General features: G+C 35.6%; 1 protein-coding gene across 1 annotated transcript; it reads left to right on the top strand.

Annotated features, from left to right (window-relative positions):
- The first annotated feature begins 3,254 nt into the window (after window positions 1-3,254).
- On the top strand, window positions 3,255-23,030 carry gpm6aa (glycoprotein M6Aa). The gene is made up of 7 exons (XM_084132690.1): window positions 3,255-3,440; window positions 13,632-13,824; window positions 17,029-17,185; window positions 17,607-17,760; window positions 17,960-18,036; window positions 18,166-18,231; window positions 22,447-23,030. The coding sequence occupies exons 1-7, from the start codon at window positions 3,404-3,406 to the stop codon at window positions 22,597-22,599; spliced, it is 837 nt and encodes a 278-aa protein (XP_083988816.1). The 5' UTR covers window positions 3,255-3,403; the 3' UTR covers window positions 22,600-23,030.
- Window positions 23,031-23,578: the final 548 nt, after the last annotated feature.

Consider the following 23,578-nt stretch of genomic DNA (forward strand, 5'->3'; position numbering starts at 1 on the left):
CTGCAAGCATTTCAGAATAAACGCACACTGGAACACATTTTGTGTGATGCTTTCCAGTGCCAACTAACTGCATGTAGACGGCTAGATGCCCTTGTAGAGGCCATCTTAGCCATCTGTTGTGTGTTTTTTTCATCTGGGCCTGCAGTGCAAAATAAGGAGGATGCATGTATTTGAGAGTTAGAAGAGGGGGGTTCGGATTCATTTGTTTAATCCAGGCATGAACATGATTAGCCAGAAGGGGATTGGGTGTTAAAGTATCGCTCATTAACTTTTGGTTTTCCCCTCTAAAACACACACCATTCTCATTGCCTGTGCATCACACATTAACACATGCACATACGAACAACACACACACTTGGCGGCGAGAGCCAACGTCTCTCTCCCACCACCTTCCCAGAAAAGCAGCATCATCAGGGACCAGGGTGGGGCTGTATTTGTGTCGGCATAGACTCCATGACATGTGGCAATCACATTGGAGGTCTTCTGTTAATTCCTGATAAAGTTATATCAATACATTTAATTTGGTATAATTAAATTCTAGAATTTATTAAATAACATAAATGATGTATACAATTTATATATAATTTAATAATATTCAATATTTTAATACGAGCAGTTTTTTTACACAACTGTTTACATTGATAATAATAATAATAAATGTATCAGTATCAGAATGATTTCTGAAGGATCATGTGATACTGAAGACTGGAGTAATGATGCTGAAAATTCAGCGTTGACATCACAGGAATAAATTACATTTACAAATATAAAACATTTTACATTGTAAAAATATTTCACAATATTACTATTTTTGCTGTATCAAATAAATGCAGCATAGGTGAGCATAAGAGATTTATTTAAAAAATATTTTAAAAAGTCTTACCGATTTAAAACGTTTGAACGGTAGCCTATATGAAGAGTTCAGATGCAAAAGCCTCTAAGTGCCATCTGAAATTTTCTTCTAGAATGATCATTTTTATCAAGCTTTATTTTATTTAAGTTCAATAATTTCACTTAAATGACAATGCAAATTACCTATTAATTGTCATTTAAGTGAAATTACTTAACTTAAATATATAAGCTTTATAAAAATGATCATTCTAGAAGAAAATTTCAGATGGCACTTTTGCATCTGAACTCTTCATATATAATAGATATAAAATGTCTAATATATAGTGTCACTGTATATTAGATATTTTATTTGCTACCATTAAATTAGATATTATTATTAAATATATCATCATCATATATCACCATCAAATATTTTATATGCAGTGTATATATATATATATATATATATGTATGTATATATATATATATATATATATATATATATATATATGTATATGTGTGTGTGTGTGTGTGTGTGTGTGTATAATATTTGATTATATCATTACATATTAATTAAATCGTCTGAAAATATACTATTATTCATTTACAAGTAGATTTTGTAATTGACAAAAGAAGATTTTTAACATCTTTTTTTAACAATTAATGCCTAAAGGCAACATTTTGGATGTCTCCCTTATCTGATCCATCCATGTGATGTATTGGAGTCTCCGCCATTGAGCTGATGAGTTGAATCAGATGTGTTTGATTAGAAAGAGTTTGAAAACGTGTACTGTTAATGTGCCTCCTGAAAAAACAGTCTTAAATGCCTTGTGTGATTATAGAGCACAGAAAGCCTTGTATCCTATTATATTTAGCGTCAAATATTATAGTCTACATTTGGTGTTTTGTGCCTGTGCAGTGATGCTATTCTTGAAATAGATCACTATATATGTGGGCACTCAAGGCAAGAATGTTAAACATGGCGTAGCATTATCAACACATCAGACAAATTGTTATTGTCAGAAGACATGCATGATGGGGGGTAGGGTTAGGGGCTGTTCACACAGAATGTGTCCTGTGTGAGCGGCCCCTAAGACACTTTCAGTAGCAACTGCACCCCAGTGGCATACTAAATGCTATTCTTGGATTCTAACTAAGAAAGTTGACCTTCACAATTTTAGAACTTAAAACTGCCTGTAGAAAGTAAATCTGTCAGCATTTTGGCCAGGACATGTTGATGTATCTTTCAAAGTGTCAGCAGATCATAAGCCAGTATTTAAAGTAATGGGGCCAGTAAAAACTCAAGTACTCATTGCAACGCAAATAGAGTCATTTCTAGACTGCAGATAAACATCCATAACGATTGCCTGGCATTTTTGTGTTAGAAATGATTTAAAAGAGCTGTTTAAATACATTTTCTAGATTAATATTTTATAAATTAGTGATTACATGAGATGAGCATTATAACCATGCACTGGTTGTCTTATATCACTTTTTGTCACATAAACAGCTGATTAATTGCAAATTAATCCACAATTTGCTGGTTGTACAGAGAAGGAAATATATTTTAATTTAATTTTAATGACACGTCTATGCTAAATTGCATGTTATAACAAATATTGCTGATTAAGTGCGTAAAATTTTACAAAACACAAATTCTTGCCTTTTTATGCCTTGTGTTTTTGTCACCGAATGACACACTGTGAATATGTTTCATCACACACACACACACACATATAAAGAATCATGTGAGCGTGCATGCCATATGATGTTATATTCATCACAAGCAGTTATATTTCATCCATGTTGCGCACAGAAGCAGCGAAGCAGGAAAAAAAAACACTCAAGATGTCATCATTATCAGATTTACTATATATATGTGTGTATGTGTGTGCGCACGCGTGTGTATGTATCTATTGTACATTTATATAGTCAGACAGAATATGAATGGAATATTTATTGTTTTTATCTTGAGTTTAATGCAGCAGAGATATAACCAGCATTGACCATTCTTTTAGAGGAGGGGTGTAAACTGGAGGCTTTTACTGGCTTGCAGCTTGACTCCCCCAAAAACCCACCTTTCTCTGTCCGCCTATAGTGTGCTGATCCATTTTTTTGGGTGGCTGTCGATTTGTTGTTTTTTGTATCCCACACTTGAGCTTGTGTTACCTCGTATATAAACACATAAATAGAATATATAGAGGTCTGAATGTCTTAACACTCACTGGTTTGCACAAGCCTCCGCTGAGATGCCACACTGAACCTCCTCACACAAGAGAAGTCAACTGAAAAAAATCGGTGTTGACAGCAGCTCTCCTCGGTGAGGAACAGGGTAGTAGCAGGAGCGAGAGAGTGAGGAGAGGGAGGGAGGGAGAGAGAGAGAGAGAGGGGGAGAGAGAGAGAGAGAGAGAGAGAGAGAGAGAGAGAGAGAGAGAGAGACTTGTGCACTGAGAGCCTCAGCCTCTATTGTGGTAAGCAGGCAAGGGAAGGCGTTTAAGGAGCGGACTTTAAACCCACAGGCGCAACACTGGTCACTGCTGTAGAAACCCCCGAAATCAAAGGACAAGGCAACATGGAGGAGGACCTGGATGAGGGACAGACCCAGAAGGGTAAAGGAATGCCTTTTATCTCCTTTGTTTCCCCGTCCATCTTTCCGATTTTGTTGTTTACCTTTGTGCCTAATCCGTCACTGATTTTCATTGTCTTTGATCTTTGTGGATTATAAAATGAGGTTATGAAAATGATCTGAATAGGTTATTTTGTGTGTGCTGGGAGAAGTGTTTTCTGCCATATTTTTAATGAGAATTTTTTTTTTTATTAATTCACCGATGATGTATTTCATGCACTGTGATGCATTGCATGAATTTTTATTCTTTGAAATTATGAAAATAACGTGGCGGAGCAAATATGATTCTTTAAAAAAAAAAAAATCTATCTGTATTGATAGATTTTAGATAGGACAGTGATTGTGTCGAGGGGTGTGTGCAGGGGCTGGATCCTGTTTGTGTTTGTGTGTGTGTGGACCATCTGATGGGTCTGTCTTTGTTTGCCGTGCATTTCCGTCAGTCTGTCTGAAGGAGGCAGGAGACAGATCCGTCTTCTGGATGCAGTGGACATTTATATAATTGTCTAAATTCTGCCATTGTTTCCCCGTCTTTCATTTCATATTCATTTGCTTGCTCCTTCTTTTGTGTGCAGGAGCATTTGTTTGCTTTGTGAGAGAGGGAGCTTGCTATTTATAATACCACCATTTGCAGGGGCTGAATTTCAAGCTCGGGAGGAAATCATTGTCTTTTTTTCTTCTTTTGTGGTCTATAGAGAAAATATTTGGCGAGAAGCTAAAGGAATGGGAATAAAAATAATCAAAATACCAGCCTTCTGAACTATTTCCACCTCCTCTCGCTCCATCTATGACGGCTCTTTATATTGCAAGGTTTTTTTCTTCCCCTCCTCCCTTCTAAAGCAGTGTGATGATAGCAGCCATGTCAGGTCTGCTGTGCTTAGACTGTCAGTGAGCTTGTGTATGAAATATTGGAGGAACACTGATTTATGCTCAACCTGCCGGGGTGATTTGGTGTTTTATTTTCGTATTTATTGTTTGTTTGATTTCTTGAACCAATAGATGCCATGATTGGCTGGATCTAGTCATTTAACCTGAGAATCACAAATACATAAAGCCTGTTAACACTGATCTATTTCGTTTCTCTTTTCTGTATTTTTAATATGTTTTGCATTTAATAGCTAGATGTTTGTTTGTTTTGTTCATATAGAAAATGCGTATTGTCCATAAAGTGCACCAGATGAACTTCATGATAAAAATGCAAGTCTAGGATATGACGTATGTCTCATTTGACCTGGTTTTCTTTTAATATGTTTTCATGTGAGAATTCCAAATCGATCTGTTGGAATCTGGGAATCCCAAAAAGCGAGACTACATGAGAACTTCACAAGAGCTTTGACTGATGCACAATTTAGTTCCATAAATATTCTTACTGGTATTATTATTATTATTATTAAAACATTTGAGGTGTTCAACATTGTGTCATTTACGTTTATAGATTTTGTGACTAACTTTGCATGTAATGTATACTTTTTTTCCTTTTCTTTTTTAAATCAATTCATGTATTCCATTAGAATCAAACCCATTTGAGCTACAGTAATGCCTTAATATTTAGTAATAAAAGGAAACGTATGCATATTTAACGCACATTTCCCTAATTCAGCGACATTTTACCTAATACATAAAACTTACTAATGCTACAGTAACTGCAAAATACTAGTTTCTTAACTCCATAAAAGAAAAGCTGAAGTCCGATAATCAGCTGTAGTTTATTCACAGACGTGCATTGACCGGTGCGCTGACCCTATCGCTGCACAATAGATGAAGTGGGGAACTAAGCGGCCTCATGGGAGAATAGACATTTCATTACCTCTCATGATTATTGGATTAGAGGACATTAGGCCGTTAACACACACAGATACCATCCCACTCCTCGTCTTTTATTTATAGCTTTTACCTCCAAATTTCTGTCATCGCCACTTGACCGAGTACAGTTTGTTAGATGGGCTCTTAGCAGTCCCTACTGACAGTTTGACATGATAAAATTCTGATAGGTGTTCATAAAAGTGAGTGTTATAGAATCTCACAAAATGATACAGTGTGAGGTCATTTACACACACATGTAGCCATGTAAATGCTTCTTATTCTATCAAAAAAAGATAAATGGTTTAACACACAGATTTTTGCTCATAACCTCACAGGTGTTTTGTCTGCCAAGTCAGTACCCCATGTCTTCTGCGCGTGTGTTTACGTTCTGACGGCAGAAACTGACAAAAACTGGGCAATTTCAAAATCTCATGGTAACGTTTGCTTGCATAGTCAGATGTAATGAGCTGATTTTTAATAGTCACCTGTATTTTGTTAACTTACACTCACTTATATAAGATATTTTTGAGCACATCATTGCATGTTGTGATGCCTCTTGTGCTATCTTTAGTAGCTCAGCATGAAACAAACTCCTGATTCATTATTAATGCCCAAATCGAGTTATGATTGTCAGATGCATTGCGCATCTTTGAGTGCATTTATATTTCATCCATGCATCGAATCTTTGAATTATGCCATCAATATTAATCCTGTGGTGTGAACATACTTGCATACATAGTTGTGATGGATCTGCAAAGCACCACATTGTTTTAAACTGCGATGTTGAAATGGAATGGATATTGTGATTGAATTCTATACCTCTGCGGGATGCACGTTATCTGGCGATCTCGTTTCCTTCCTGTTTTTTTTTTGTTTTGTTTTTCTTTCCAAATACACAACCTTGTGTGATCCAGAGGCAACTCTCTAATCTGGACACTCCTATTGTTCCCACACTCTGGTCAAACCTCTCAGGGACACTGAAGTTTCACTAATTGTCCTCAAAATTGAATCATATAGCTAATAATAGAAAGTGAATTCAGTGCACTATTGTTCTCCCTATTGTTTCCAACAGGTCAAATGACCATGAGAACAGAGAGTGAAACATGTAGAATATTTTGCAAGAATTCTGTTTTCTACACATTTGGTGCATTTCAAATCCAGATACAAATGAGCTACATACAAATGGGTTCTAAATGTGTTCTTTTCTGCTGAGGGAAGGTGTCTTGGAAGATGTTGGAAGTACAAGAACCTTCTAGCTGTCCCGTCAGGGATAAAGTCGTGTAGTCTTCGCCGTTCCTGCTGCGTTCGGCGCTGGACTGTCCCCCCCCCCCCCTGTAATCCTTGTGAATGTATCTCCCATTCAGCCCGTTTGCCGCTGTAAGTGGGTCATGGTGCTTGCAAAGGCCCGGCCCATTCTCGGGCCCGCACCTCCATCGCCATGGCAACCCTGCTGGTTGATTAAACATGCGCAGAGAAGTCGCGTAGACGTGCGGTGATGAAAACCCGCTCGCTTTCAGGGAGGGGCCAGTGATCGAGACACACAGCGCCCCTCATGTAGCCACTTGATGTGATTGAATTTAACTGAATTTGAATTCTTTTTATCTGAACAGAAAAACGGCATTATGGGTAATGAAATGCTAATCACTTTAAATTGACAAATTATTCAAATCCTTTTGAATACTGTTAAAACAAAGGCCGAAGAGGGTCCAATTGAGCTGGTTATGAATGGAGAGTATTTGACTGTGGGTGTAAAAAGGTCACATTAAACGGCAAAACAAAGCTTTGTTCGCTGCATGATAACCAACACTTGCGTCTGTTTTCCTCTCCATCTGCCTGTTTCTCTTCCACTGTCTTTTTCTTTCATCTGTCACAATCTCTTATCCGTTCACTCTCCCTTTCTCTCTCCCCTCTGTGCTGCGGATTAGCGTTAGCAGCCTTTTGTTGTGTACGGTCTTTGAGTGTCCTGTGAGAATGTTTCCCCTCTGAACATGTGTGGATATCAGGGTGAGCACTGGTTCGCAGTGAGCCCACAGTTCCAGGGATTAATTGGAGGTTGGGGGTGGGGCGAGGCGGGAGTGGCACTGAGGCTGTCAGACTGACAGATGGGCGTTGGGGTCGGGTGGGTTGATCGAGGGACATGGGGGAGGTTTGGGGGAAGTGGGGTGGGAGCGGCCATTGCTTTATTATTAGAGGACCCTCTGGGATAGTGCTTTTGTTTATGTTGTTTGGGTTAGGCCTGTCTTTTGTGTGCATCATTTTTGGTTTAATATCTGAAAACAATATCCAAATGCCAGTGTTATTTTAGTATTATTTATATATTATTATAGTATTTATTATAATATTTATTAATATTAATATTTCATTTTAATTTGAGTTTAACTTTTAGTATTTTTGTGTGCTTTTTGTCATTTTAATTTTTTTCACAAATATTTCTATTTAGCTTTTTCTATTTACTTTTATTTATTTCAGTTTTAGATTTAGTAATGTGACAGTAATTCGGCCCATTTGATTTCAGTTAGTTACAAATGCAACATTTCAAGTTTTTTTTTTTTTTTTTTTTTTTAGTTTTCATCTAATATTTGTTTGTATTTTCATTTCTGATTTATACTATGGGGCTGTTGAATGTTTGAATCTTATTGGTTGATGAACGTTCAAAAAGGTGTGCAATTAATTTCAGGAAAATGCACGGCTAAAGTAGTTCCAGACAGGAATCATTTGGCAAAGTGATATGATATGTAATACATGTCACTTCGCCACATGATTTCAGTCAGATATTTCAAAGATTCAGATCAGTTATTTCAAAGACAGCCTACAGCAAAATAACCAAAACCCACAATGACACTGACCACCAAGCAAATAAATATAGCCTATAGTTAAACAATAGGATAAAAATGGCAAATTATTTTCATGTTTTTGCCACAAAATTATGTTTTATGTACGGCAATCACACTCTAACTCTCACTCCCATTAAAGCTATATAGTACTGTAACACACTCGCACAGAAACGTGTTGTTGGTGCTGCTCTGATGACTTTTTTTTATTTTAATAAAATAGTTTAGCAACTTAAAAGCTGCATGACATTTCTCACTAGCGAGGTAATTACGGCGCTGTTCTTAAAGCAGATAAACTTAGTTTCGCTATTTGTATAGACGCTGCTGCCAAACACTGTTGAGAAAAGCACAGACTTGGGTAACTTTCTCTCTCTCTAATAACTGCATTAATCTGCTATCAATGACTCGAGTCTCCGTTACTAGCGCCAAAATGACATAAGCAACGGAGGCTTGGGATGAGATGCAGAAGAAATTAGTTCTACACATAAGAGCATTTTAATGACTAAAACCTGACAAATGTCTTCAAAATACATCATCTGAACAATGTCTTGAGGTGCGGTAGCCGTGGTTTAAGCGGAATAATTGGAAAATAATGCGGACAAGGTGTAACTTATTACAATTATTTAAATTAGCGATTTTTTTGTGTGTAGTTTTATTCAACGCCGATGAACGCATTAAAGTCAAGTTCATCTGGAAAAGTTTGCTTAGTTTTATTGTGTAGTAGATTAAGTATATCTATGTATATTTAATTAATTAATGAAATTTCAGACTGGCTCCTCAAACTGCAAATATTAAACTGTGTATATGTGATAATTACATTAAGCATCAGTGAATCTTAAGCTCAAAATTCCAATTATAAAAGAAGCTATAAAGAAGTTTGTATGCAATGATAAAAAATAACATAAAAAAAAAAAGTACACTATAGCCTACACTGCTGAAACGACCCAATGTAGACGTTCTGACCCGGAAAAGGAAGTAAAACAGCACGATATGCAATGGATGCAGATGCAGACAAAATGATTATCCAGTGGTTTGCTTTCCGCACTATTTTCAAAGGTCAGCAAAACATTGCTTTCGTAAGGCGGAGAAAAAAGAGGAGAGCCCTTGTTGCAGCCTGGGGATTTAGCGATGATCGCTGTTACGTCGGTTCAGAGGGACATTTGGATGCGGCAAAGGACTCAAGAGTTGTTGGTACCTGGGGTCAGCGACTTTTGTATGAGACGAGAAACTTTTGAGATGTTGTCAAAACACAGCTAAAACACCGATTTATTTTGGTAACAACCCTGTATTTTTGCCTGCACTGTCTCTTCGCCCCAGAGGCTCAAAAGACATACAACCTCCGCATTACTCCACTGTGTTAACCCTTCGTCCTCCATCGCACCATTAATAAGTCATGTGATCGCAGTTGGTGTCCACCTGAGTTGACGTCCCTTTTTTAATGACGTACGACTCGCATTTACCGGGGAATATCCAATGTGTCGGCTTACATGGCAGACCCAAATTCACATATCCGATTTATTTCCACATGAGTGAGGCCTGAAACCGATCTGAGAATATCGGAATCCATGTTATTTTTTCCTGCTTACACGTTCGCCAGTCATATCCAATCTGTGCCACATGAGAGGAAAAAATCGGAATTGGGTCACTTGAACCATGAAGTATAAATGGGGCCGAGACTCTCAACCTGTCACACATGTTTTTAGTTATGTTTGTTCATAAAAAGGAGTAATGTCTAGAAACTCACTGTATCTTATGTACAAGTAGTTGGCAGGTGAACATAATTCATTAATGTTCAAGCATGTTTGCACTGATTTTATGGTTCAGTTTAGTATCTTGGGCTGCATTTTGATTGCTTTTGACTGTCGCCTTTGTTGCCTTTTTTCACCTTTGAATGAACTAAATTAATAACTTTTTCACAACAAAAATGAAACATCACTGAACTTACTTAAAAGCTGCTGTGATGCTATTTTCTTCTGGAAACAAACTTTGTTGCATTATTTTCCTGTTATCTCTATAAAGCTGCTTTGAAACAATCTGTATTGTAAAAAGCGCTATATAAATAAAGGTGACTTGACTTGAATTGACTTTCATAATGGAGAGTTGCATCGGTCTGGTAAACCATTTCTGTCTTTGGCTGCACTATAAGAACATGAGATTGCAACAGTTTGTCTGCACGTGATCTGTTGTGAATCTTGCCAGTGAGGCTATCCTGTGAGAATTTGTATTGTAAATCAGATCCTGTATTAACAAAGTGTGCAATCTGCATGCATTTTTAATGCTGTTTCATCTAATACTCTTGAGTGATGAATGTAAGGCTGAGTGATGAATGTAAGGCTGCACTGTAATGTAAAGCAGTTTGTGTTGGCTTTAGAACATGTGATTATTCTCAGCCAGTCAGGAGACATGCAGTGGTTGTTCAACAGTTCAAAGAATCTCATAACAGGATCAAAATTTCTAGTAGTATTGTGTAAATGCTAATACGGTTATGTAGTTGAGTAAAACTATAGGCATATGAAGATGTGTTATTTTAAGTAATAAGAACATTCTGTATGTAACATTTAAAGGTCCCGTTCTTCGTGATCCCATGTTTCAAACTTTAGTTAGTGTGTAATGTTGTTGTTAGAGTATAAATAATATCTGTAAAATTATAAAGCTCAAAGTTCAATGCCAAGCGAGATATTTTATTTAACAGAAGTCGCCTACATCGAACGGCCCGTTTGGACTACATCCCTCTACTTCCTTCTTTAATGACGTCAGTAGAACAGTTTTTTGACTAACCTCCGCCCACAGGAATGCTCCCTCAACTCTACCGAAATTCGTTTATGTATTTGCGCACTTCTTATAGCTTACTGTGTTTACTCAGCTCTTAAGGTGATTTTCTGAAGTAAAACTGACGCTTCATCTTTTGTGTGACGTACAATAAACTTTATTAAACTCATCAGTATATGTTTGATCATCATTCGGACCTGGTCCGATACAGCAGACTTATATATTATTAATAATGGCTATTAAAGGCTATATTAATAAATAATGGATACATACAAGCAGATGACAAATATGTTATAATAACCGTAATTAAACTACTAAACTATACCTGTTCCATCTCTATACAGCACTCTGACTCTGTAGGCATTATTGTCCGACTCGAAATGAACACCGTTACTGAGAGTTTCTGATATTATCATCATTCCGTGAGATGAAATTGTCCTGAGAGACTGAGCGCGAGCTCATGAAGCTCCGCCCCCTGTGCCGTCCAGCAGCAGCTTATTTGCATTTAAAGGGCACACACTAAAACAGCGCGTTTTTCTGAGCCCCAAAAAATTACAATTTAAACATGCTGTAAAAAATGATCTGTTGGGTATTTTGAGCTGAAACTTCACATACACACTCTGGGGACATCAGAGACTTATTTTACATCTTGTGAAAAGGGGCATAATACGGGACCTTTAAAATAATGTATTACTATGCAGGGAGTGTGTTGGTCTGTTAACCCTTGTGCATCAATTAAAAAAAGTTACACATAGGTCCATAGTGGACAAAAATGTCTGCGTCAAAAAACTGTCATAAGAATTTGAAGCTTAGAAGCACAGACTTAAGTTTGGTCTCATTTTAAAGAAGACCCATGGCAGATTATTGCTAAAGTATGATTTATGAACATTATTTTATATAAAATTTATATTTTATGAAACATATTGAACTCTAAAACGGCTAGAAAATGAAAGCCATAAATCTAAACAAGTTGTGTTCCAAATTTGAGGTTGATATCTCAAAAAATTAGCTTTCAGTAAGATTTTGTTTGGACGCAACAACACATTTTCCCCATTGGATGCCAGCAAAACTCCACTGGTCACACAGAGGTTTGATTTGTTATTTGCAGTAGAGTTTTTCTCTCTCAAATATTACAAATGCACATATACACACTTTTTTTTTTTTATCACACACATACAAACCACACTCAGACATCCATACCAACACACCCAAACAATTATCGCTGCATAATTTATCCAATTGGCTCTATAATATGCCGAAGCAGAAAACAGGAATAAAGCGAGTATTTTCTTTATAGGCCAAACCTGAGAAAATGGCACCATCTGGTAAAAAATAGTAAAAATTTTAATTTTGAAGTCTTGCCAACAGAATGAAAGCCTCTTAACAAAGATTGCATAATTTTATAGTTAAATGGCCCTGGGATTAAAAATTGCAGTTTTAATGGATTTCAATGGGGACATTTTTGTCCAAAAGGCGCTGAGAGGAAGTATTTTGTGTACCTAGAGCAAAAAATATTTTTTAAAAGAAATGGGGATGAAATAGTAAAATTCCAATAAAAATACACACCTGTTTATGCAGTTAGCATAAACACAGGCAAAGTTATTAAAAAACAAAACTGAAAAATACAATAATGTCCATAAGGATGCACAAGGGTTAATGGTCAAATATAAAATATATATTTTTTTTTTAAAGTTTTTAAAATACTTAAATGCTTGCAACGTTTAAGACAACAAAATCATTTTTAATGATTTTTAAAATCATTTTAATAATAAAATTTGTAGATCTATTAAACACTACAAAGAATCAGATACTGTCTATATTTTCACATTTCTTGATCCACAGAAGTTGCTATGGCAACAGGTTGATCCCTTGCCAAATCCACTGTAAAGCCAGGTTCTGAGGTTCATTACAGCATCATTATTACTATATTTGACAGTATTCAATAATTCACATCCAAAGGCCTGAAATGGGAGCAATAGCCTCAACCAAACCATGGTAGTAACATGGTTCCTGCACTCATTTTATAAGGACTGGCATATAAGGAGTTGGGAACACATTTTCAAACAGTGCATTATTTTAACAGATAAGTGTATTAAAAAAATACATAATGAAATTTCATAAACTAAAAATGAAGTGCAAGTTTGTTTTGTTCAAAACGTAACACTTGTCTGTGTGAAAGCTAAACTCAAAATAATGAAACTTTGAAATGAAACACATGAAGGCAATCGTTTGGAAAAACTCAATCAAAATGACCTACTGTCAAAGTCCATCCTCTAATTCTACCATCCATTTTGTTATTCATGAATCATACTGTTATGATTCACTCTGATATATGATGCCAAGGGGAGAATTTTAAATAGTCTGCTGCAGGGACAATTTTGCACATCATTGGAGAGTAACAAATACACACACACACACACACACACACATACACACACACACACACACAGAGAGAATGAACTGGACCTCACTGGACTGTCAGAATGAATGGACTGAGGATTTACTTCCAACCGTCTGGGTACTTGTTAGTCTTGTCAGGCAGAGGCTAGACACTAAGAAGAGCACAGAAGACGATTGACACTAGCTTTGCTTTCTACTGCTTTCTTAAATGACATACTGTAGAAACAGCTGAAACGAAACTGTTGATGAAAAAATGGAATCAAACACAGACACATAAAACATCTTCGAAGATCTTGATGATTAAAAAGCACCTTGTTCTCACCAACTGTGCCTTTCAGATGAAAATCATGACCTATTTTTCTTTGTTCTCTCAGGATGTATGGAGTGTTGTCTGAAATGTCTAGGAGGCATCCCTTATCCATCCCTGATTGCCACTATCCTGCTGTATGCTGGAGTGGCGCTCTTCTGTGGATGTGGACATGAAGCTCTTTCTGGAACGGTCACCATCCTCCAGAACTACTTTGAGGTGATCAGGGGACCTGGAGATGGTCTGGATGTGTTTACAATGTAAGTGAGAGCAGCACACTGAACCGGCCATTTCTCGCTGTAGATTTCCACTTATATCAATTTTACATACGCAAGTGCCATACTGCCAAAAAAATAAAAAATAAAAATAATTTTTTATATATATATATATATATATATATATATATAAAATAAATAAAAATAATAAATAAATAAAAATAATAAATATATATATATATATATATATATATATATATATATATATATATATATATATATCAAACTAATAATTAAAATAATGTTAGTCAGTTAATGATAAACTATATTATTATTATTATTATTATTATTATTAAAAATAAAAAAATTCAATATGTTTAATTGCTTTACAGATAAATTATTTTTTAAAAGCAGCAAAAATATTGAAAATATCTTATTTGAAAATCATTTAGAATAAAATATGAATTTTTCTTTTTTACAAATATCTGTCAAAAGTTTGGAAGCATTATAAATTTTTTTATGTTTTTTAAAAGAAGTCCCTTATACCCACCAAGGCTGCATTTATTTGATCAATAATACTGTAAAAACAGTAATATTGTGAAATATTATTAAATTTTAAAATAATTGTTTTCTATTTTAATAAATGTAAAAATGTAAGTTATTTCTGTGATGGCAAAGCTGTATTTTCAGCATCATTACTCCAGTCTTCAAATGATCCTGATTTGATGCTCAAGAAACACTGGCATAACAGAATAGAAAAAAAAATATATTCCTCCTGTTGGTTAGTCATATACTGTCATGTGAAAAAGAAAGGACACCCTATTCAATTCTATGGTTTTATATATCAGGACATAATAAAAAATCATCTGGTTCTTGGCAGATCTTAAAATGACATATTTTACACATGACATATTACATTTAGCCATTATTTATTCAACAAAAATAAAGCCAAAATGGAAAAGCCATCGGTGACAACTAAGTACACCATTACTGCTTCCATAGGATTTAAGACAGTACGTAGCAGTCAGGCGCTACTAATCAAAAGTAGTAGTTTTGGCAGTTTGCTGGTCTAGAGCATTCAGGTGTGTGTTTACACAATGCCAAAAGAAGAAAAGACATCAGCAGTGATCTTAGAGAAGCAATTGTTGCTGACCTTTAGAGAGCTGTGCATTATCAGATGCCCACATTTATTTGTTAATTTATTAATATTTCTTTGCTTTTTCAAATATATATATATATGGCAGATCTATATCTTGGATTTTAGTCAGCCTTTTGTTCTGAAGACGTAAGCAAGTTTCAAATAACTGCTGGAACAAGTTGTTTTTCTGTTGTTGTTAAAGTACATGATACATTTGAGTGCCACGTCTATCACCATTTTCACAGAAAAATGTTAAGCAGCTCAACTGTTTTCAACATTAATAATAATAATAATAATAATAAATGTTTCTTGAGCGTCGAATCAGCATATTAGAATGATCTCTGAAGGATCATGTGACAGTGAAGACTGGAGTAATAATGCTGAAAATTCAGCTTTGTGATCACAGCAATAAATTATATTAAAATAGAAAACAGTTATTTTAATTTGTTGTAATATTTTGCAATATTACTGTTTTTTTCTGTATTTTTGATTAAATAAATGCAGCCTTGGTGAGCATTAGAGACTTCTTTCAAAAACATTAAAAAATTATATTAATGTTTCCAAACTTTTGACAGCTACTGTTTGTGGAATTATGTTTTCTTTAATTATTATTATTATGTTTTTCTTAATTTAAGCATAGGGGAGAACAGGGTAACATAAGCCACTTTTTACATTTGATGATTTGCTGAAAAATACAAGTGTATTTGTTTCAAATAGTTCAGGTTGTTGTGTATGCAAAAACAAGTCATGTAATTATTATGGTTTTAGAACATCAAAAAAGTTAGTCCTATGGCACAACTTGCTCAAATGCACAGGTAAAAGGAGCATGGGAATTTGGGTAAATAATGCCACTGTTAAATACTGACACAAAATCAATTTTGAGATAATTTTGAACTTGATTAATGCCATCCATTTAACAAAGGCAAAAACTCATACTTTTAAGTGTTTATCCAGTAAAGATTAAATTTAACTACAGAAAGGATGTGAGTAAATGAGCTTTTGTGTATATGTACAGCTTGTTTGTGAGTGGCTTAAACTTAACAGCAAACATGAACTTGTACGCAATGGTGTCACACAAAAAGAGAGAGTGTGTGTGTGTGTATGTGCGCGTGTGTGTTTGGGCACGAGTGCATATGCGTGTAAATGTTTATGTGTAGTGGACAATCTCTCTATTTGTCTTTTTTTGTACTGCCTTGTCATATTGATCTTATCTGTAGAATATCAAAAAATATCATTTAAAAACACAGTTACACACATACACAGCCTGTTTACATTTTGGGGGGGCAAATTAAGCTTTTGACTCAACATGACTAACTCACAAACCTCGTATTTCACACATTGGCTTAGATCCACAGTCATGCTAAGTTTATGATCATGTATTGTAGTTTACACTGATTTAAAGGTGCAGCAAGAGATTTCTGAGAATCATTGTTGAACACTTTTGATGTTTGAAATCAACCCAAACAAACACACCCCTCCCTTCATTGCTGCACGCAATGCAAGAGTGTATGTCTCTTTATCATAGCTGAAGTGAAACAAAATAATGCTTTGTGAAACCAATGTTACTCCCGTATGGAGCAGAAACAACACAACCTCTGCATCCGTTTTCAGGTATTCCAGCTAGGTTTCTCCAGTGCTGGAAAGATTTTCTAATATTAACGCGGTTCCTAAATTCTTGCCTGATCATATCCCTTATTTTTCCAATGATGTTCCTCTTACCTTTTCTCTTTTGTAATGTCTTTCAGCCATCTCTCTTTCTACAGTATTTCTTCAAATCTCCCTCTTGCTCACACTCTCTCCTCCCCCATCATGAGTGGACACGCCCCCTACTGCTGATTGGCTACATATGTCGCTCGGTCCGATCCGCTTTCAACATCGTTTCTCAGAAATTGCTTACTGAAGTAACATTCACTTGGCAAGACAAAAATAATTTTTTGTGTTCTGGTTTGTTTACAGCTCTCTCCGTGTGATTGAGTCCAATATAGATTGAGTAATGTGAACAATACTGCCTTAATTTGTGGTCACATGATTACTTTTGTTAATGGTTTTTAGAGTCTTTTTTTTACCCACGCATACATAATCATTGACTTTATTTCCTCCATTTCCCACAGCATTGACATTATCAAGTATGTGATCTATGGCATTGCCTCAGCGTTCTTTGTGTATGGCATTCTTCTGATGGTCGAAGGCTTCTTCACCAGTGGGGCCATCAAGGACCTGTATGGAGACTTCAAAATCACCACCTGTGGACGCTGCGTCAGTGCATGGGTGAGAAATCTCTGGGAGAACTTCATGCAATGGAATGTACAAAAGGGCAACGATAAAGCCACTAAGAGTAACTGCCGCACATAAACATTGCATCTTTTTATAGGCTATAAAAGCAGTGAACTCTGCGAGTTATTCTCCTCTCATTTATGCAGTGTGAAATGTTATGGTGTGGTTGCTGTTATTGTAATTCATTTATAACACTGATAGCTAAACTCTGCACACTGTTCCAGATTTCGTTTAATTTTCCTTTAATAGAGACATTCCTTTCTATGTAAGATTACCTTACATGTTGAGTTTTCTGAGATTATGTGAAATTCTTGATGCTTATAATTGTGCCTTTTCTCTTGTATTCTAAATTATTTTCTAATTTAGAGTTCGATCGGGTATTTGGGCATTAGTCTTAATCCTTCTTTTCCTTCAGTTCATCATGCTGACGTACATCTTCATGTTGGCTTGGCTGGGTGTGACAGCGTTCACCTCTTTGCCTGTCTTCATGTATTTCAACATCTGGACCATTTGCCAAAACATGACCGTTCTGGAGGGAGCAAGTTTATGTCTTGACCCGCGCCAGTTTGGTATGTTTCATAATCTGTGGGTTTCACTGCCAGATGTTTAGGTGTGGTTACAAAGAAGTTTCAGTGATCATTTGTTTTGTTGCTGTAATTTTATTCTTACTGGTTGGTTATCCAAATTAAAAATGTGTATTATCCATTGCTATAATACACCTAAACACACAGATTGCTGTTGAGAAATGAAAAAAACTATTTATTTAAGGTGTTGTGCCCTTTGGAGAGGAGAAGACTGTATGTGCAGGATCAGAGAAGTTCTTCAAAATGTGTGAATCGAATGAGGTCAGTATGAAGTATAGACAAGTTCACTAGATTCACAAGTCTAATGTTTTCAAATAGTTGTATAAATCATTTCCACGATGAAAAGCAATCCAAGACTCGTTTCTCTCTCTCAATATTTCTTTCTGAAAGCTGGATATGACTTTCCATCTGTTTGTGTGTGCGCTGGCTGGGGCTGGAGCTGCAGTCATTGCCATGGTGAGTTTTGACCAATACCTACAATTATACACAGCATCTGGAATACACTACACCACTCTTGAAATCAGATTGCAAGCTGAAAGCTCACACATTACGATATGTGTTCAAAATATCAAATATGTTTTGATATCCCCTGACTGGATGAAATTATAGTCTGAAGCTACAAAATCTGATTCTGTGCCCATAATACTCAGCCATTTTCTGTGAAATTTGTCAACTCCGACTGAGTATAAGCAAAGGTCATGTATTCTAGCCTTTAGAGAAGAGGTTTTTCATATGGATTCAGTACTGAAACTAATGTCTTAAACTCATTTTTATGAGTTAAATTAACTACTAAAGTTCAGCTGAATGTTTTAGTGTTCCTCACACATTAAAATGAACTACCTAAATGTAACATTTAAAGAATATCACTCTGTGCATCAATAATTTTAATGGATTTTTAAAGTATGGATCATGACAAAATAAAACAACAACAACTTAGTTTTATGTAATATGTAACTTGCTCCATTTCTTTTTGGAATTAATTTATATTTTTTAAATGCGTTACAAACACTATTCAATTGCTTGCTTATTCATAGCAAGTATTTTTTTTCAGGCATTTTTAAATGAATTCAATGCAAAACATTTTTCCCTTTTAACATAATATTTGATATCATGGTGACTGAAAGTGAGAAATATGTTAAGGGGGAGAGAATGTTAATTTCGTCCTTTTACAACAACAGCGTGTTTATTTGTGTGATGATGCGAGCTGAATTAATGACATCACCTTCTTCTAAACTGAAATGGGATAAAACTAAAGTCATGAAATATTTGAGCATTGGGGTGTTGTCAGCTCTCTCATATTGCCTTCTCTTTGTTATTATTTAACATCTTTGTGCCTGTCCCCACCCCACCCACCCCCTCCGTCTCTCTCTCTGTCTCTCTCTCTCACACACACACACGGAGAGACGCTGGGCACGTTCTGTTGTCATGGAAACTAGGGGAAGAAAGGCCCTAGAGCTTGTAGAAAGCAGCACTCAGTAATTTGCGAGGAACCATTTTCTGAAAAAGAGAATGTGGTTGTTAGTCTGGGATGATGTAGCAAATTATAGAAAGAGCTTTTCCTCTCCTGCTGTGGAAAGAGCAAATTTAACTGATTGTTAAACAATGCGTCCTTACACTCTCTAGGGTAATAATAACCAAGCTTTTCCTTTGTCAAGAAGAGGAATTCAGGGTGTGGTCCTATTCTAATGAGCATGCATAATGTAAATCTGATTTGCATAATGGTGCACTGAAGTAAACAAAATATAGTGTATGCTCTCATGCAGGACAGCATGAGATATATATAAAAAGGACAGCATTTTATATATATAAAATGTTTAAAATCAACACTGCTATAACCCCACACACTTACTTTGATTTCATATAGTGTTAGACCCCATGATTTCATATAGTGTTGGGATAACAACACTATGACAACACTTTAACACCACTATACCCCCCCCCCACCCCCCAAATTTACACACATGTAACACCTTTACTATATTTCATATAAGAACAATGCCAGGGCCTTCATCAAGGTATTTTTGTGCATAGGTTTTCCAGCGCACATATGAGAGGAGTCTGGCTGCTTTACAATGCTGCCTCCTGCTGGTGTCACTGCTAATTTTAGAGTGGCAAACATGCGTCATCACAGTCTGCTAAGATCTTATTCCAAATACACAATTGAGCATATTAGCATTTTTTCAATCAAATAAATACACCCTTGGTAACCATAAGAGACTTCTTTCAAAAACATAACAAAAAAAATCGTAATAATTAGTGTATATAAAAAACACCCTAATCAATTCGCATTTATTTGTATAGCGCTTTTCACAATACATATCGTTTCAAAGCAGCTTTACAGGTTTTTATTTACAATTTAGAGTGGTCTGTTATCAGAGGTGACTGTGTCAAAATAATGTCCATTTGTCAAAAATGTACAGTTCTAAGATAATACAAATCATGCAGATAGCTAATATCATGTATTCATTTGCAGAAACAATAGAGTGCAACAGTGCCCGCCCCCCTTTTCAGTGCCGCTGGTTATGGAAGTACTTTTTCCATTCATTTCTCCCATAGAGATTTCAAAGTCTTTGTTAAAGCGTTATAAGGCATGAGCCAAGCCAATCAGCTACGAGGTGAATCACGACACTACAAACTTTGATTTGAAGCAAAACTGTTTTTGAAAAATCGGAGGTACAAGAATTAAAAAATACAAAGGTAGGCTGTGAACTTAACGGCTTTGGTGAGGGAAAGAACTACAATCCAATGAAGCAGCATTTAATTAAAAACGATGGGGAAGACACTGCGGCCTTGCTCTTCAATAGCTATTTTTGTGACACTATAACGATTACCTTAACTGCAACCCAGAGGGACATCATTGCTTATACTTCTTTATTGGCCTGCAGAAGAATTTTGTTAAGTTGGAAATCCCCTACCCCTCCCTCTGCAACAGTTTGGCTAGAAGATGTGATGTTCTTTTTAAAAGTAGAAAAGATCAAATTTACATTTAAGGGGATCTGTGGACAGATTTTATTTGAAATGGGAACCTTATTTTGTCATATTTTATGTATACAGAATTATCTGAAATAATTACAACTTATTTTCCACGTATCTCTCTCTTTACACCTTTTTGTGACGCTGTATTTGCTGTTTTGACCTCAGTGTAGTCTGTCTCACAGAATGGCAAAATAGTTTTTTCTTTTTTTTCCTCTCTCTTTTATGTATGCATTTATACTGTAATAATGATACTTTTATCATCAGTACTTATGTTTTGGTATGCATTGGGTACATGCCTTGAAAAGGTGTAATGACATAATTGTTATATTTTGCCTTTGTAACCAGACGCTATGTTATTCTGTTGTATTTAAGCTGCCCAGGGAAGGGATGTTTCAGGGGTGAGGGGGGTTATTATAGTAAAGATAGAAGGAAGGAAAATGTAACTTTCATGGTTCAACTCTGATTGGTGTAATTTTCTGTATAGCATCATGGGTAATGTTTTCCACTAAAACAGGAATTCCACTGTTAAACATGATTATTTTAAAAATAAGCTGAAATAATGGGGCTTCAGCAGAAGCAAATACCACAGTAGGTCTGTCTAAGGTTTATAAGTTATCGTTAAAATTTCCCTATGGAGAAAATGAATGGCGTTTTTACTTCCAGAACCCGACTGTTGCACTCTATGAGCTCATTACAGCAATTATTACAAGTTGTGTTCGTAATGATTACAATATATATAGGATCTGGGAGCGGTGCATGTTGATTCAGAGTTGCCGTCATCTGAAGTCCTCGCAGGAGTTGGTCATCTCTTTAAAGGTGTTGGGTCATCTGAAGTCTTCATAAGAGGCTGAATCCAAACCGAAGCTTTTGTACTCCTAGTTGAGGAAAAAAAGCATAGCTACTGTTCATAACATCTCAAGTAGTACATAGTCATATGCTTTTGATCTAATATAACTCGAGTGCAAGATTATGAGATGCATTATGTGAATGGTTGGAGAAACTGAGAGTGTGTCTGAGCCGCAAACTTTATCAGGAAGGCTATTCTAGAGTTTAGGAGCAAAATGTGAAAAAGCTCTGCCTCGTTTAGTGGACTTGGGTATCGGTACAACCCAAAAGTCCAGAGTTTTGTGATATATATATATATATATATATATTAGGGCTGTCAAAAGATTGAGAGTGTACTGTGTATAATTAAATTTGTATCTAGAAATACACACACATGCATGTATATATTTAAGAAAAATGTGTTATTTATATATATAAAAAAATTCTATTTATATATAATATATATATAAATATATACAGTATGCATATATTTCTTAAATATATACATGCATGTGTGTGTATTTATATATACAAAATAATTATACACAGCACACTCACATATATTATTTAAACACAAACTTTTATTTTGGATGCGATTAATCGCGATTAATCTTTTGACAGCCCTAATATATATATGTTATGAACAAATAAAAATTAAATTAATAAGTAAATAAGTGTCAGAATAATACAATTGTAAATGTTTAGTTGACTTTGTTGATGTTATTTCAATAATAAATAGATTTTTGAATAATAATAATCCTTTTATGAGATTTATAAGTGTAAGTATGTTTCATAAGAACCATTTTATTAGAGTAATATAAATGCAAAGGTTTAGTTGACTGTGTTTAATATTATATGGTGTTGTTTCAGATCCACTACCTGATGGTGCTGTCTGCCAACTGGGCCTATGTGAAGGATGCATGTAAAATGCAGAAATATGAGGACTGCAAGTCCAAGGAGGAGCAGGAGCTGCATGACATCCACTCTACGCGCTCCAAGGAACGGCTCAATGCCTACACATAAGACAGGAAGCAGCAGCGGGGTGGGAGGACCCTCAGTGCTTTCACTTCCTGTTGAAGGGAGTTTTGGCACTGGTGCAGTCCAGGTGGTGTGTCGTATGACCAACCCCATGGCCAACCCATTACCTCTCGCACAAACATTATTATTATTATTATTATTATTATTATTATTAGTGCTAGCAGTAGTGTTGTAGTTTTTTCACATTAATGTATTTAATTTTTAAGAGATTGTGCTGGTTCTTTTTTCCACCACATATTACAATTTTTAAATATATTTCTTTTTTTAAACATTTTAGCATCAATACATGAATCATTCTTATGTAGAGGTTCGGTTTTTGGGGGAAAAGCACATTTTTCATGTGTGTCTGTCTCTTAAGGTCTCATTATCAAAGACTTAAATCATGAAAAGAAATTAGGTAAAAAAAAAAAAAACAATTCTCTCTCTCTTTCTCTCTCTCTCTCTCTTTCTATTTCTCTTTCTCTCCTTTTTTAATCATCAGAAGGTATGAAGCCCGATACCAGCAGATGGCTTGCTCATTCTGCATTATTTTGGTTAAAAAAAACAAAATTAAAAACTGAGACAGAAAAGACAAAAAACAAAATTAAGATATAACAGATGTACCATAAAGTGTTTATTTATTATTTTTCTACAGATGTCATTGCATAGCTTATCAAGATGATTACAAAAGAACAAAATGGTTATTATTTGCTTGCCGTGCCAGTCAAGTTTTCAGACCGCATCGTGCCAGTAGGTGGCGTTGTAACTTCTCTGAGAGGGAGAGGATCTTTCTGACATTTAAATCTTACTGTAGTGTCAGCGACCCCCTCTTCGGCAGCAATGCAACTCTCCCTTTACTGGAAGCAAGTGACACATGCACAAGCCTACAGCGTTATGACCCCCACTTTTTTATTTTCCTACACCAATAGATATAGACACAGTAAAGCCTTCAGGGTTTTAATTTGACGCTTTTTGTTTTCAGCTT

The sequence above is a fragment of the Abramis brama genome (genome assembly GCF_963993115.1).
Source record: "Abramis brama genome assembly, chromosome: 13".
Taxonomy (NCBI): Eukaryota; Metazoa; Chordata; class Actinopteri; order Cypriniformes; family Leuciscidae; genus Abramis; species Abramis brama.